Source organism: Medicago sativa, chromosome 8 (assembly GCF_051527215.1).
Source record: "Medicago sativa cultivar Bolivia chromosome 8, Bolivia_mono, whole genome shotgun sequence".
In the NCBI taxonomy this organism is placed as follows: Eukaryota; Viridiplantae; Streptophyta; class Magnoliopsida; order Fabales; family Fabaceae; genus Medicago; species Medicago sativa.
In genome coordinates, this window is record NC_140756.1 from 16,419,100 (window position 1) to 16,435,870 (window position 16,771).

The following is a 16,771-nucleotide window of genomic DNA, read 5'->3' on the forward strand; positions in this document are numbered from 1 at the left end:
GGAAACCTCTTCCTCCTCCACTCTCAAATTTGTCTCCCTATTGTTCTGGACTTACACACCTTCTAGATGAGGATGAGATTGATTGAATTGAGGATGACTCGATGAGTTTCATTTCTATTTTTTTCCATTGATACCCCTATTGGTCTACATGATCAACTTACACACCAAGCTTCTTTTTTTAATGAAAAACTTAAACATCAAGCTAGATACAAAATGGGGAACCGACATCACATACACATAACATAACATAAGCCATGTAATTAATTAACCACTAATATTGAGTTAGATAAAGACTTTTATTAGTTGTTTTAAAGTGGTGATATTGTGGCAAACCATCCATTCTACACCTCAATGTGGCATGTTTGGTGGAAGAGAGAGAAAGAGAATGATAAAACGGAAGAGAAATAAAAAAATAAAAAATGTCGTGAGATTGTATACAAGTGATACGGTGAAAATATTTTATTTTATTTTTCTTTCAAATTCCTTCAAATATTTTTGCTCAATCACTTGAACTACTTATTGGATATGTTCCATTGCAGTAAGAGACTTTCTACATAATGTTAACAACAAAAGAAGAGAAACCAATTTGAGCCAATTTATGGCACGTTTATTAGTCTCTTTAAGGAAAAAGAGATGATCCATTTTCAGCTCACAAAGATTTCATAAATCAGACTCGATAATCATCTATAAAAAAAACTTTATATTATCACATTTTTAATATTTTAATATTAAAAGATTACAGGTCCCATAGAAAAAATAGAGTGCTCCATAAAACACCTCCTCTTTAGTACCTATTTTTGGCTTCACAATGGGAGTACTTGTTACTCTAAAAGAACAAAACCTTCCCATGGTGGATCATCTTACGTAATGCACTAATGATCAGTTATTGCCCCCACGGGTTACCCAAAAGAAAAGGAGTTATTGCTGCCCCATTCGCATTGATCGGTGATGAGATCACTTCAACCTTCTTGCCTTTTTCTATTTGCATGTAATATTAGATATTTATTCTCTTTCATACATTATTATGTTATGCTCTTGAATACAAAACCAACTTAGACTTTAAGCACAAGTTTTCGAAAGGAAAAAAAAAGTAACTCAAAGCACAAGTTTGTATATATATATAGATAATTATATATTATTCTACCAAAAAAAAAGTGTATATTTCAAAGTTGAGTAAAAAAATCATAGATTAATCCATTCACGTTCTATAAATAAATGATTAATTGACTTATTATGTTGATTACAAACATAACATGATGGTCTTAAAAAAAAACACAACATATAATGGAGAGCAGTTGACCCCTCTTTTAAACAAAGAATCTATAACCGACAACATGCTGTAAAGAATACGGCACATGAGTTGCATATGACAAGATACCGTTTTAAGCTTTTAGGGCTTACTCTAACACCCCGTTTTTTCAACAAGAAAATTTCTTATGTAGAATCAGAGTTCAACAACTTTAAACGGAATGCTACACTTCTTAAAAATTCTTAAACTGAATAAATAACAATTTATTCTTCAAAATCATTAAACATAAGTAATTCAAAACTTCGCAGCGAAATTAGTTCATTCAACATAAAAGGTCTTTGGCACGGAGGCCTTATTATAAAAGTCTCATAAATCATGGTCATCAGTGTTCATCAAAGCTTCATAAAATAATACGCAAAGGAATAGAAAACAGTTCATAAATCCCATCCCGTTACGTATCAGAACACCCAAAGACACTGTGAGAGATAGCCACCCACGACTGCAGCTAACCTTGATTACCTGCAAATTACCCATACGAAGAGCAACATTTCCAAGCAGAGGGGTGAGATTTCTCAAGCAATAATATTAAACATATAAATCATATAAAGTACATTCAACAACTTAAACATCTTATAATTCATTAATCATATCTAATAACTTAAACTTCCTTAACCAGTGTCATTATTCTTCCTACATTAGTCATATACTTCATCAATAACCTCAATTATTAATCATAAAACATCATCACATGTCATCAAATAATAGTCACAAACACATTATCATAATCATATAACATCTTATCATAAATCACATAACATCTAACATCAATAATAATCATAAGCATCAACATCTAACATCAATAATAATCATAAGCATCAACATCTAACATCAATAATATTCATGAGCAAAACATAGTATTTATCGAAAACATCTTCATAATCAAGTTCATAATCAACTTCATAAACAAACATCATTAAATCATAATAATCGAATCACAATCACACTTCATAATCAAACCTCAGTTAACTCGACAATGCGACTCAACTCGACTATGCAACTCTTAACATCTCAAATCATCTTAGCATCTTGACAACTTAACAACTTGACACTCGACAACTTCACATCTTAAATCATCTTAAAAACCTCTTGATATGCAAATGCATTTGGTACCAATACAGAGCATCAAGCTCCCAACCAACTTATATGAGCGTAAATAGGCTCTTCAGGGCATCAAACCCCCAACATAGTGAGCAAAAGCTCCAGGGCATCAAGCCCTCACCCATCGTGTGAATGACTAAGCATTCCAGGCATCAAGCCCCCAACCAACGTATATGAGTATGCAATGGACTCAACTTTCTACAACTTAGACAACTTCATGAACATCTCTCATAATTCCATTAATGTGGACAACCTCTTAGATATTTACGACTTAGACCGACTTATACATCTTCACTAAGATTCAACAGCAACAAACAGCAACAATTGCAGCATATAACAGTGCTTGAATATCATATCCTCAATAAGAAATGAATCATATCAACTTAACATCATAGAACATCATAATATTATGTATCATACAATACTCACATAATGTATTCCAACATATCAACAACAATAACCACATATACATTAATCAATTACATTCATATCAAAGTTCAAAACATTCTTCAAAAGCAAATCAAGTTTGATCAATGAGACATAAGCCAAATACTCATAAAACACCTCAACTAAATCCCTAATACTTAAGTTGAAGTTGGGAAACCAACCATAAGTTTTTGGACTAACTTAGGATTAGTTATGCTAAGTTTTCTTAAAGTTTTCTGAAAACTCACTTGGACTATTTTCATCATAACTCAAAATCTGCACATAATTTTCTAGTCACTCCAAAGCCATTAGAAAGCTAACTCAATTATCTACAACTTCCATGTTTATACCAAAAGCTAATTCAACACAGAAACGGGTGAAAAAGACACAAGAACGCAACAATCGAAGTTCTGACAGCACGCAACGAAAGTACAACAAGCAGTCACCCATGAGGGGCTGCCTTGCTGCGCTCAGGCGTGGAAAACTGCTCCCAGGCGTGGGAAGGCAGTAGCCAGTGACCTGCGCAGCAGCTCTGTGCAATCCTGGTTTTTCCCGGTTTTACCGTTTCGTCCGTAAAAACCTAACTGTTAACCCGATTCCAATTCCGTTTTCGCCTACGTGTTCTATTCGACAAATCCTATCATATTTTACTGAAAAATCATATTTTTAAATCTCCAAAACAGCTTATCCTAGAATCATTTATTTCTCAAAAACACTTAAAATCACTTTTTCTTAGGATCTCAACTTTTCATCCATTCTCATGTTTCTAACCATCAAACTACTTCTAATAACATTCCTATAGGATATCTAAGGTTGTTATACCCTAATTTTGGACCTAAAAATACTAACTCAATTCTTCTTTTCTTGCATTTCAAGTCATTTGATATGTCTCTGATCAATTACATCTTTCTCTGCATTTTACTTCAACATTACTTGCAAAATTTACATAAAAGGGCATTTTAGTCATTTCCTATGTTAAATTTTCTTCCAGTCTTTTAAAAAATTGTTTGAGTCCTTTCAAATAGTTTGAATAAGTCTTTATTTCAATTCTATGTCAAAATCCATTTCAAAGATTGTATTTGAAGTCAATTTGAGTCAGTTTAGCCCCTAGGGGCATTTTAGTCTTTTCATGTGTTAAAGCTCTGTTTAATCTCTTAAAATTGTCTCTGAGTCTTTTAATTCGTTTGTATAAGATTTTGCTTCAATTCCCTGTTAAAAATCCATTTTAAAATTTGCATCTGAGTCATTTTTAGTCGTTTTAGCCCCAGGGGCATTTTGGTCATTTCACACGAAATTTCGACAGAGAGAGGTTACTTTAAAGTACCTCATTTGAGTAGTTGGTTCATTTTAGTCCGTTTTGTGTTTTTTATTGGTTTCACTTTACGTTTGTTCCAAATTACATTTTTTAAATTCATTTTTTTATTAAGTTTTTGCACTTTAGTCCTTTTCCCATTTTTTTTTCTTTCTTTAAAATTTTTCTAATTTGCATTTTGGTCCTCCAAGTCAAACTTTTATCTTTTAGTCCTCTTTTGGTCAATTGCATTCCAGTCCCCAAAAAATTTCAACAATTGCAGAATGGTCCTCTTTTTTTGTCCAGGTTATTTTTCTAGTCTTTTTTTATTTTGCAGGTCAATCCCTTAAAATTCTCAAAATTGCAAAAAGCCCCAAGTCCAAATTCCAGTCCAGAATCAGTTAAGGTCCAGAACACGTGGCATACCCTTATTGGCTCACAGATACACATGTCAAGCTATAAAAGGTCCCAATCATCACAATCCCATTCAGATTGCGCCAACACATCAAAAAATCAGAAACAGATCATCATTTTCTCTCTCTATTCAGTTACAATCAAAAAAGCCAGAAATAACAAGAACACGAAGAACATTCGTGAAACCCTAGCTTCACCAGAATCAAAATTAAACCAAAATTGAAGTAAATTCATAGAAGTTCTCAGAGATTCATCACTGAATCTTCATCATCGAACCTGAAACACTGCAGTTCCAGTGTGAATTTGCCACCAAAGCAACAAATCCACACGATCACAGTGAAGAAGAAGAGGAATTGAAGAAGCAAAATCACATCGAAGAAGAAGAAGAGGATCAAGAACTGATTTATTTTCAGTTTCTTTGCAAAACTTACCAGAAGCATCAAGAACAAATCCAGGATTCAAGTTTTCCGAAGAAGTCAATTCGAACCTCCAATCAAATTCAGGTAAACACACAAGAACCCTCTCGTTTTCACTTATGATCATCATCGAAGGTTCGTAGTAAGAAATAAACGGTGAATCGAAGTGAAAACCTTAAAAAGATTTTGAAAAAATTTGAAACCGAACCCTAAAAATGTGATTCATGAAGATTCACCGTTTATTTTTCGAATCGAAGCTTAAATTCGTCATCAGTGAAGAAGATTGAGTAGATTAGGGTTTAGTTTCAAGAAGATTAGGAAAAAATTTCGAAACCCTAAAACCGAGTAGTTCAAGTGTAGATCTGCTCTGATCTAAGCCTCTTTTCAAGAAAAGAGTTTTGAAATCATAAAGAGAAGAAAAAGAGCTTTAAGAATATGTATATGGCTTTTAGATCAGAGCAGATTGAAACTCCGACGCGGCGGCGCCACCACTGGCCACCACGTCGGAGAAAGGAAGAAGATGAAGATCATCAAGTGAGAGATGAGAGCTTCTCTCTCTAAGGTTTAACCTAGAGAGAGAAACGAGTGAGAAGAATGAGGTCTGGACCGGTCCTGGTGCTTTTAAAAGGACGTGAATCAGACCGGTTCACCTGAACCAGTCTGGTTCACTCCTGGACCACTAGCTAGCCACCGTTTGATCTAGGGTTTAGGATCCTGGATCAATCCAACGTCCCTGATACGTTTGGATAGTCCAGGATCCGTTCTCTCTTTGGGCCTGGGTCTTTGTTTTCGTTTTCTTTGATTTGTTGCTATTTTGTATGCTGTTTTTTGCTATTTGCACCCTTGCCTGTCCAAAACTCTTCATAAAAATTCCTAAAAAAATTCCTATGTGTTTTTGATCTTTTTCTTGATACTTTTGTGATGTTGCAATGTGTTAAATCTTGATAAAAAATATGTGTGGTATTTTCTTATTAATTGTTACTATTTTTAGTGGGAATTTGTGAAGTTTTACATGTTCTTGAGCTATAAAAAACCTTTTTAAAATTCTAGAGAAATTCATGTATGTTTCTTGTTATTTTTGTGATATTTCTATGCATTTTGTTCACTAAAAATTTTGTCAAAAATATTAATACATTTTCTTGCATTATTTCTTGATTTTATATAAAAAAAAACCCTCAAAAATTGATCAAATTCCATTCTATGCTCTTGATGATTATTTGGTGTACATGTTATATGATTTTATGAATGTTTAGCTACTGTTTGTACATAATTGTGGGGCTTGTGTGTGAGTCTTGGTTAGTTGCTTGTTTTACAAGTTACATTTGGGCATAAATAATGCATATATGTCTAAATTCACCTTAAAAATGTCAAGTACATCATATTGCCCTAATCCTCACTTTAGGACTTGATCCTAAACCTTTGAAAAATGTATGAGAATGTGAGGATTTTAGGCAATAGGGTTCTTACATCGTGTGGGTGAATTCTAGTCATATCTTGCACTTGTTTTTGACTTTATTTTCCATACTTTTGCTATAGCATTCCTTGCCTTATTTCCCTTTATATTATCATGTGCTACTAACCATCTTCTTGTGTTTCATGTCTCATACATTCCATAAGCATATGCCATCATTCAACCTTAACTCCATCTCTTGCACTTTAATTCCTATGCTAAGACTTAGAAATTTTGCAATTTCCTTTATGTCGAAATTCTTGCAAGACCATAGAATGTATCTAGGCCAATGATGTAATAAGGACAATGGACTCTAATGATGTACACCGACACAAGCACCGACACATGCACACACCTCACTTTAGATATATGCTTAGGATATGCATGTTTAGATGTATGTTTAGGATTGTATGTTTAGATGAATGCCTAGGATTTACACTTAGAGAAAAATCATTTTTCAAATAAACATGAACAACATCACTCAAATATTTTTCTAAATAAACCTTGGGATCAAAATCCCATTGTATTTTCCTTTTCTTTTCTTAAACAAAAAACCCTTAAAGAATTTTAATAATACTTAGACCACATTTTGCAAAATAACTAATTTCACCTCACCTTTTCTAAATCTCATGCCCTTTGAGGCCTCTTTCTATTCTTCAAAAATTCCATTTTCAAACTTAAAATCAACCAACAAAAACAAAAACATTTTTGGAAGAGAACTACGGTGGATTTGATCCCTTAAACGGGTACGTAGGCAAGGAAACAAAATTCCTTCAATTCAAATAAAATAAAAATTCAAACACATTCTTCTCCCTCCAATTCTTCACTTAGTATACTCTTAGGCTTAATATCATCTTTCAAAATAGCATTTAAAAATAAAGCGCGCGCGTAGCAAGTAAAGACGGTTCCTATAGGATACTATAGTCGTTATGGGTGTCTAACACCTTCCCGTAGCGAAAACAACTCCCGGACCTCGATTCTCAAGGGTTTTGCTTACTTTTTCCCTTCCCAAGAAAAAATGAGATATCACCGGTTAAAAAGGTTCAAACGTAATCAATGTTTGACACCCGAAAACCAAGATAAAACAAAGGTCTGTTCATGATTCTCTCATCAATTCTATGGTTCTTTAACATCTAATCATCAAAATCGCTCATAAACCCTAATCCTCTTAATCTCACAAAATCTCCCCAACTTGTTAGATGTAATCTAATGATTTAACAACTTAATATTAATGCAAGATAGTCTCACCCTCACCTTAGATTATTTTTCTGAATTCCAACGGCTGCGTTCTTCGTTCCTAGGGTTCTCTCTTTCTGAGTTCTCCTCTTTCTCCTCTTTCTCCAAAAAGCGGTTTAACGTAAAAACTCTTTCTAACCTAAGCTTCCTTATTTATAATACTAATCACTCTTTCTAAATCTATTTAGGTCCAATAACTTATTCTTCTTTCTATTCTAACCTCCAATTCTACTTACACTAATAATTCTCATATTCTAATAAATAATAGAATACTGCCACATAATAAAATACTAACACCTCATATATATAAATAAATCACATAAATAGATTCTAACTTAATAAAAATATATAAATAAAAGGAGGGCGTTACACTTACTCCAAACATTACTCTCTTGAGAGATGATAAAGTGGTTGAAGTTTAACATCTCATTTCACTTTTTAAGAAATTTGTATGTGGATTTGATAGAAAATTTATTTGCTCTATTCGCTCTCTAAATGAAAGAATCTTGATGATTATTGACCAAGGGAGGAATTTGAAGGATTTGTTGAGCTTCAAACGGGAGGAAGGTAATATTAATCAATTGAGAATTCCACTCCCTCTGATCAGGGTGTAAAAGGTCTGACACCATCGCGAGCTCACAATTTAGAGGTCGAAGGGACCATATCTTATGACCTTGTTGATATGGCAGCCAATTGTCACCCCAAATTTTAATTCTTCGACCATAACCCTCTCTCCATAGACCGACATGATCAATTAATTCCAAGCGGGCCTGAAGAATACTCATCTAAGTGAAACTTGAATTATATCCAAGATGTGCGTTTAGAAAACTAGTTCGTAAGAAATACCTTCTTTTTAAGCAACTACCTAGCTAGCAAACTTTCTCCATTGTGTATGATTTGCCAACCCTGCTTTGCCAACATGGCTAAATTGAAATCCTTCATGGCTCTAAATCTGTAATCTCTTTCTTTTTCATCCTTACAAAGAGAATTTCAAGCCATCAATAAATTTTTTGCTCACCTTGTTTACTTCTCCACTCTAATCATACACTTTTTATGTGCTCACATTGGTTGTCCAATAGCTTAAAATAACTCATAATATAAGTCAGAATCGCTTGCACCGCCTCTTTAATTAGAACCTCTCTAGCTGCAAAAGACATGTGCTTCCCTTTCGAACCTTTGAGTTTCTTCCAAACTTTACTTGGACAATATTAAATACTTGGTTTTTAGACAGCCCTACAAAAGCTGGTAGACCCAAGCATTTTGATTGACATTCCACAACCTTAATTTGCATCCAACCTTTAAACATAATTTTTTTTGCTTCTGTAACATTTCGGCTAAAAGAAATTTTTAACTTGTCTAGATTAATCATTTACCTTGAAGCTAACCGGTATAGATCCAAAATTTTATCCACCACCTGTGCATCACGGAGATAATCTCTACAAAATATAAGTCTATCATTAGCGAAGAAATGATGAACGATGGTTGAGCTCCTCTTGCTATGCTTAAACCACGCAAAACCTTCTCATTTTGAGCTTTGATGAATAAACCTGAGAACACATATGCACAATAATAAACAAGTAAGGTGATAATTTTGGTTCCCGTTTGTAAAATATAATAATAGCATTTTAAAAATATTTAGTAAACTTTTGCTCCTTTTTTTTAGTAAATTATTAAATAAATTGTTATTTATTGATAAAAAAAAATGAATTGTTTTTTTAATATTAAAAAAAAACAGTTACGCTATTTTTTTTTTTTTAAGGAAACAGTTACGCTATTTGTGGCTTTAATTCCACAAAGGACAACGTGTAGTCTAGATTCAATGGAGTGTACCTAGCTCAATAAACGGGGAACAAAATAAAATATCTGTACTTCTCTTTAGTCTTTACTTTACTCCGTTAATTAAATCCATAATTAACAACAATAACCAAATCAAATCTCTGACAAAACAGCATTAAACAAACAACTAATCTTATCCTAATTTAACTTCTCGTATCATCCCAACTTGTGCTTATGCTATCTGTTATTCCACCAAAAAAAATCCAAGGTTAAACCCGTCTTTTCATACTCCTCCCCTTCTTGTTCCTTATTCATTCCTCCATAAAACACAAACAACAAATCTAACAATAACATAGAAAAACATAAATCCATCTCTTGCGTGCTTCTCTCTCAAAAACGTGTTTGACTCTCTTTCCTTCTTATTTTTCCAGAATCCCTTTTTTGTAAATTCCTTTCTTCTTAGGGTTCTTTTCTTATCCTCTGCACATTCATTTGTATATATATAAAAAATTAATCAAACTATTCACATAAACAATTATTCAATTCTTCAAATTATTTTTTCCTCTGTACAAAATTAAAAAACAATTTATATTTATTTTTTAGCTTGAAGCTTGTGAAATTGAAAACCCTAATTCCCAAATTGAAAAAGAAGAAGAAGAAGAAGAAGAAGGTTTTGGTTTATGGCGGTTTCAACTATAGCGTTATACGCGAGTCCACCGAGTAGTGTGTGTTCTACACCGCATCAGATTAACTATGATTTCGAATTAGGATCTAGATCTTCGTCACCGGCGTCTACGGCGACGGCGGCGTCTACGTCTGGGAAATCGGTGATGGGTGGTTTATCGTGTTTGTTTTCATCTCCGACGGTGGTGAAGCAGCATGTTCCTTTTACTTCGAGTTTTTCCGGTGGTGGTGGTGATGAAGATGAATTGAAGGAGCTGAGTAGTTCGTTTTCGTATTCATTTTCACCGACGAAGTTTGGTGGATCTTGGAAGAGAGATCATAGTCCAGTTTCGGTTTTTCAGTGTCCTGTTTCGTGTAGTAGTAGCATGGGTGCCGGTGCGGGTACCGGAACAATTCGATCAGGGAGGGGAAGTACTGGTGGTGGGTTTTTTGATGGGTTTGTGAGAAGTGCTTTGGGTTCTTCTTGTTTGGATTATGATTCTACTGGTGTTAGATTACGCGGTGGTGGTGGTGGTGGTGAATTTGATGGTGTTGGTGGTGATTCTGGAATTGTGGATGAGTTGACTTTTAATTTGGATGATACTTTTGTGGAGGGTTGTGTTGGAATTGAGATTGAGCCTTATGCTAAGAAGTTGTTGATGAATGCTCAGTTAAGACATAAGATCTTTTGTGAAGAGTTTGTTATTAAGGCCTTTTGTGAAGCTGAGAAAGCTCATAGAGGACAGGTGAATTGAGCTTCATGTTTATGTGTGTTTGTGATTTTTGGTTTTGATTATTTGTGTCAATGATTTTGATGAATTGTTTGTTTGTTTGTAGATGCGAGCTAGTGGCGATCCGTATTTGCAGCATTGTTTGGAAACTGCTGTGTTGTTGGCTTTGATCGGTGCGAATTCAACAGTAGTTGCTGCTGGGCTTTTGCATGATACAGTTGATGATGCATTTCTTACTTATGATTATATATACGGGATGTTTGGAGCTGGAGTTGCTGATTTAGTTGAAGGGGTGAGGAATTTTTTTCGGTGTTAATCAATAATTGGGTGTGATTTAAGATTAAGATGATTGATGGTATTTGATCCTTTTGATTTGCATTGCATGTTTTTTTTTTTTGTTGACATTTGAATCAGTCTTTGCAATTGAGTTTGTTACTGAATTTTATGCTTTAGATCTAGTGTTAATTACTCGATGTCTTCCACCAATTGTTCGGGGTACATCTCTGGAATTGTTGTTGTCGTGTCTCTACATTGACTATTGAGCTGTTTTCCTCTTGATGTTTGTAGTTATTATTGTATTGAAGTAATGACAATTCAAATCCATTAGGTTTATGCAATAAGCTTTGTTCACCTAGCTTTTTATGATAGATTTGTTGCGTTAATATGTTATGTGTTTGTCAAGTGGCAACATTTTATTTTTATTCAATTTTTGTATTGCTAGTGATTTGGCTTTTTTGTATGGATGTATAATTATTAAACCGATTAATTTGTATTGTGGTTGGCATTTTTGTAGGAACGTATAATGTATATTACAAATCAATGAATTCATTTATTTTTTTTGAATTTTTATAGTTTGTTGCTTCAAGAATCTAACTGATTGGTATGCTATTTCAGGTTTCTAAACTGAGTCACTTAAGCAAGCTGGCTCGAGACAATAATACAGCTAGCAAATCTGTTGAAGCTGACCGCCTGCATACAATGTTCCTTGCAATGGCAGATGCAAGAGCTGTCCTCATTAAATTGGCTGATCGATTACATAATATGATGACACTAGATGCATTACCGGTTGCCAAGCAGCAGAGGTTTGCAAAGGAAACTTTGGAGATTTTTGCACCTTTGGCCAACCGATTAGGAATAGCTAATTGGAAGGAACAATTAGAAAATTTATGTTTTAAGCATCTCAACCCTGTACAGCACAAAGAGCTTTCGTCAAAGCTTGTGGAATCGTATGATGACGCAATGATTGCTTCTGCAATAGAAAGATTAGAGCAAGCACTCAAAGATGAAGGCATTTCTTATCATGTCATTTCTGGACGGCACAAGAGCTTGTATAGCGTTTATTGCAAAATATTAAAGTACGTTTTACCTTTCCCTCTTTCATTTGGCTGGTCACTTATATAATTTGCGTCGCTATATTTATGTGAATGAAACTATTAATGAAACAAGCTGCTTTGAATTTAAAACTACTGATGTAGAAGTATAGCATCATCTTCGCCTGACATTATGCACCATATTATTTGCACACTTCAAATTCTCAATTATTCATTTGTCTACATATTTGCAGGAAAAAACTAAGCATAGATGATATCCATGACATTTATGGGCTGCGCTTGATTGTTGATAAGGAGGAAGATTGTTACAAAGCCTTAGAAGTTGTTCACCGGTTATGGTCTGAGGTGCATGGGAAACTGAAAGATTACATACATTGCCCCAAGTTCAATGGGTATGTTGTAGCTCAATAATGGTAGTGTACACTTGAAAGTGACCGTCTCTATGTCATCTGATTTATATTTTGTAATTTGCAGTTATCAATCTCTGCACACTGTGGTGATGGGTGAAGGCAAGGTTCCCCTTGAAGTACAAATTCGAACAAAAGATATGCATTTGCAAGCAGAATTTGGATTCGCTGCTCATTGGAGGTACAAGGAAGATCATTGTCAACTTTCTTCATATGTGCTTCAGATGGTTGAGTGGGCTCGATGGGTTGTCACCTGGCAGTGCGAAGCAATGAGTAAAGATTCCACTTCTGTTGGATTTGTCGATTCAATCAAGCCACCTTGCAAGTTCCCTTCTCATGCTGATAACTGTCCATATTCTTACAAGCCTGATTGCGAGCAGGATGGACCTGTGTTTGTTATCATGATTGAGAATGACAAGGTATATGCTAGAATTATGTTCAATATTTTGGGTTTAGTTGGTCTGCAAAAAAAGTTACCTGCTTTCATTTCATTATTTATTTTCAATTTTAAAACTGTCCTTTGTTTTAACACTTGTTTTCAAAGATATATGTATGTTTTACGTTTGTACAGATATTTGAAAACAGGAAACTGTTAAATTAGGGGTAGTTTTGCAGTTAAAAGTAAAAGCAATTTTTTTTTTTTATCTCAAACCAAACAGGCCTTGGTTTCATGAAGTGTATAATCTTAAGCTGTGTTTGAACGTCTGTATTAACTATCATTCTGTCTGATTCTGGATGTGCAGATGTCTGTCCAAGAATTTTGTGCAAACTCAACAGTACTAGATTTGTTGGAGAGGGTCGGGCGAGCAAGCTGTAGGTTGACAACATATAGGTTCCCTCTGAAGGAAGAATTGAGGCCAAGACTGAATCACAAGCCTGTAAGTGATCCAAATTGCAAGTTGAAGATGGGAGATGTGATCGAGCTTACACCAGCCATACCTGACAAGTATCTGACCGAATATAGGGAAGAAATTCAGCGAATGTATGATCGCGGGCTAACTGTATCAAGCATGGGAACTACTGCTACTGCAAGCAGCATGGTTGGCACTAGTTGACCCTAGCTTGTTCTTCAAAAATATTCCAACATTTGATTTAGTCACAGCTATGTAAATAGATAAAATCTGTACAGAACAAAAAAATATGTAATTATGAACTTGCTAACTTGATTCAATTATGCTGAATGATTGATTTATGTAGTTGGGCCAGTTATTTAAGTTCTATTTTGTGAGTATATCCTTTTTCTTTTCCTTTTTAAATTTCTAGCATATATCCTTTGTGGTTATTCTTTGCGTACAGTGCAATGCAAGACAAGTTCCAAACGCACATGTAATACAGTCCCACTAGTTTTAAAAACCTGATTGGCGCTCCAATCAGATTTGACGGATTACAAATGCATAGGATCTTAAAAATAGGAACTAGGTACAAAATGTCTTATTCTGTGATTTTTTATTTAAGACAGTGAAAGGGTAAAATAAAATTATAAAGGAGGTACACTACATAATTTTAAAATTTTGTTGGTTGATATATTTTTGGACAATTTTTGTCTTACACACACCACTTTAAATATTTACTATTGTTTTACTCAACAATTAGGATAATCAAAACCGTTAGACGAAAATCAAACACTTCACATTTCATTTCAATAATTGAATTTAAACAGCAGTTCATATCAAATTTTCAGATTTTTCATTCAACTATTTTTGCTTAGAACATTCTACTATTGTTAGGAATAGTATTAGATTATGACTCAGGATAGCTTTTAGTGCAAAGTTAGCTGGATGTTCTAAGCAAAAACATTATGCGAATTGATCAAAAATTAGACCCTTTAACTTGATGGAATTTATACTACTGTTAGAATATCTCCTTAACATTGATTTTTTCTTCTATAAAGTTTAGAAATAATATATAATCAACCATCCTTCAATCTGCAGATCAATTTAAGCCAGTGTCTCTATGACTGAGATATCAAAAATACTGAAATGGGAACTTCAAAAATACTACTAAGCATAGCTCTTAGTTTCTCATATTATTACATAAAATCTATATAATACATAATGTGGCACAAAGTTAATAGCTAGGAGAAGAACATATATTTTTGTCCATAGTTTTAATAAAAAGCCCTCCAGTTCAACTCGAGTCATTTAGATCGTATCAAGTCTATATGATCTTGATTCTCTGCAATATCAAATATCATAACTCGGTCAGATATGATTTAAAACCTTAGTCATAACTCATATCAATATATCTCTATCTCCACAAGAATTCTTGAACCGAGCCTTGCCAATGAAGAACAAGCATGAGCATAACCAAAACCGCAGCTAATCCCCAAGAAGAGCTTCCAATTCTAAGCACCAAAGAAGGATCATGAGATGGTAGCAATGAACCTTTTGTAGATGATGATACACAAGAGGAGCTTGATGAAGATGTTCTTTTGATAGCAATTATAAGTCCAAAAAGAATCATAGGTAGAACAAAACCAGAGCTAGTCCATTTTGATTCATAATATTTCCTATCACTCTTTGAACTCACATATAAAGGAGATAACACAACAGCTGAGACTAAAGCCAAAACCATAGCTAGTGATCTTTGTGAAGAGCCATGGTTTGAGGAAGCATAGTTTGAATCCATTTTATGAGCTTATAAGATGAAAATATACTTTGTTTTACTTGAATATGAAGAAGCCAATTTTGATTAATCAAATTTTAACTTGAGGCAAGAATTTATAGTGGGAGGAAAAGATGAATGTAATGGGTGATGGGCTAAGGAATCTAGATGGCATTTGCATTGGATGACAGAAGTGTGATAGACAAACAGCCGGCCAAAAAGTGAAGAGGATTAAAGAATGGTAAGAATTGATATAAAGGTGAAAAAGTATGGTATAGAAAAGAGATTCTGTGGAAGGAAGTAAGGTATATTTTCTTGCTTTTTTGGTGTGTTCATACTTCATTTTGCATTGCATATACTCTAATAGTGATTATGTAGGAGCTTTAGGTGTAATCAATGAATTTTTTATTTTTTTGATGAAATAGGTGTAATCAATGTTTTTGTGCTTGGATATAGCTGTAATCAAAATCACCAGCATTATAAGTAGCAATGATTTTCATCACCTTTTGACAATTGAGGCACATCTTAGAAATGGGATGGTTTATTGCATCGGTTATAATTGTAGTCTAAGATTGCATTATTTAATAGTGTTTTCAATTTCATTGTAAATTTATTGAATATTGAAGTATATTTATTGAATAAGATATGTTAAAAGCATAATCACTCAAAACATAAACTTACAAGAGAATATAATATTTCTTTTCTTGTTTTTCTTAGAGAAACACTTATTGTTTGTATGTGTATTAAATTTGACTATTCATATTTCAAGACAAGTTAGTAGTATTAATTAGGGGTATGTTTAGGAAAAAAGTAATAAATGCATCTAGTAATTTGAAAAGGGTTACATTTAGGGACAAAAATAAAATCAAATGGGTGGTTACATTAAGGGACGGAGGGAGTATTTAACAATCACTTTCAAAATTCAATGCAACAATAAATGTTGTTTTACCAACATTATCTTTAGTTATTTATTATGGAGAGAGAAATATACACCCTCTGGTCACTATTATAAGCAAAAAACAACATTTTGGATTCATTCATTTAATGATGTATGTGGTCTATAATAAAGACCAAATACATCATTAAATGAATGAATCTAAAATGTTGTTTTTTGCTTATAATAGTGACCGGAGGGTGTATGTAATAAGATATTAAATGACTAAGGCTATTAAAGTATCATTTATTGAGTGTCTTGGTTTGGGTAAAATGTTAAAAAGTGACACTTAAAAAGGAACAGAGGTAGTACCAATAAGTAATAACCATTAGTCCCCAACAGTATTTATAGCGACACATCAAATAATGATGATCTCGTTTAATGTTGAGTGCTAACAACACTAATTATGAGAACAACACTATTTCTAACACTTTTTTTAACACATAATTTTTTATTGGATAAAATTTATGCGGATCTTGCACTTTGGAAATGAGTTTTACATCATGTGATAGAATCCACATAGATTTTACCTAATAAGAGAGTGAATGTTAGAGAGAAAGTTGAAGAGAGAGTTTGTTGATCAAAGATTGTGTTGTTAGCACGCCTCCTCATTTAATTAACACATAACTCAACCTAATACAATAATATATTGTGATTCAAACGAACTTTGACATGAACATGTGAT

At 33.6% G+C, this 16,771-nt stretch overlaps 2 protein-coding genes across 2 annotated transcripts; one reads left to right on the top strand and one right to left on the bottom strand.

Annotated features, from left to right (window-relative positions):
- Positions 1 to 9,762: 9,762 nt before the first annotated feature.
- LOC146897367 (putative GTP diphosphokinase RSH2, chloroplastic) lies at positions 9,763 to 13,779 on the top strand. Its single transcript, XM_085733172.1, has 6 exons — positions 9,763 to 10,825; positions 10,917 to 11,102; positions 11,705 to 12,165; positions 12,375 to 12,533; positions 12,616 to 12,967; positions 13,292 to 13,779. The coding sequence occupies exons 1-6, from the start codon at positions 10,097 to 10,099 to the stop codon at positions 13,601 to 13,603; spliced, it is 2,199 nt and encodes a 732-aa protein (XP_085589298.1). The 5' UTR covers positions 9,763 to 10,096; the 3' UTR covers positions 13,604 to 13,779.
- Positions 13,780 to 14,535: 756 nt separating this feature from the next.
- On the bottom strand, positions 14,536 to 15,335 carry LOC146897368 (uncharacterized). Its single transcript, XM_085733173.1, has one exon. The coding sequence runs from the start codon at positions 15,174 to 15,176 to the stop codon at positions 14,796 to 14,798; it is 381 nt and encodes a 126-aa protein (XP_085589299.1). The 5' UTR covers positions 15,177 to 15,335; the 3' UTR covers positions 14,536 to 14,795.
- Positions 15,336 to 16,771: the final 1,436 nt, after the last annotated feature.

Coding starts and splice junctions, on each gene's coding strand:
- LOC146897367 (XM_085733172.1), top strand. CDS start 10,097: ATGGCGGTTTCAACTATAGCGTTATACGCGAGTCCACCGAGTAGTGTG. Junction 10,826..10,916: donor AGAAAGCTCATAGAGGACAG/GTGAATTGAGCT, acceptor GTTTGTTTGTAG/ATGCGAGCTAGTGGCGATCC. Junction 12,166..12,374: donor GTTTATTGCAAAATATTAAA/GTACGTTTTACC, acceptor ACATATTTGCAG/GAAAAAACTAAGCATAGATG.
- LOC146897368 (XM_085733173.1), bottom strand. CDS start 15,176: ATGGATTCAAACTATGCTTCCTCAAACCATGGCTCTTCACAAAGATCA.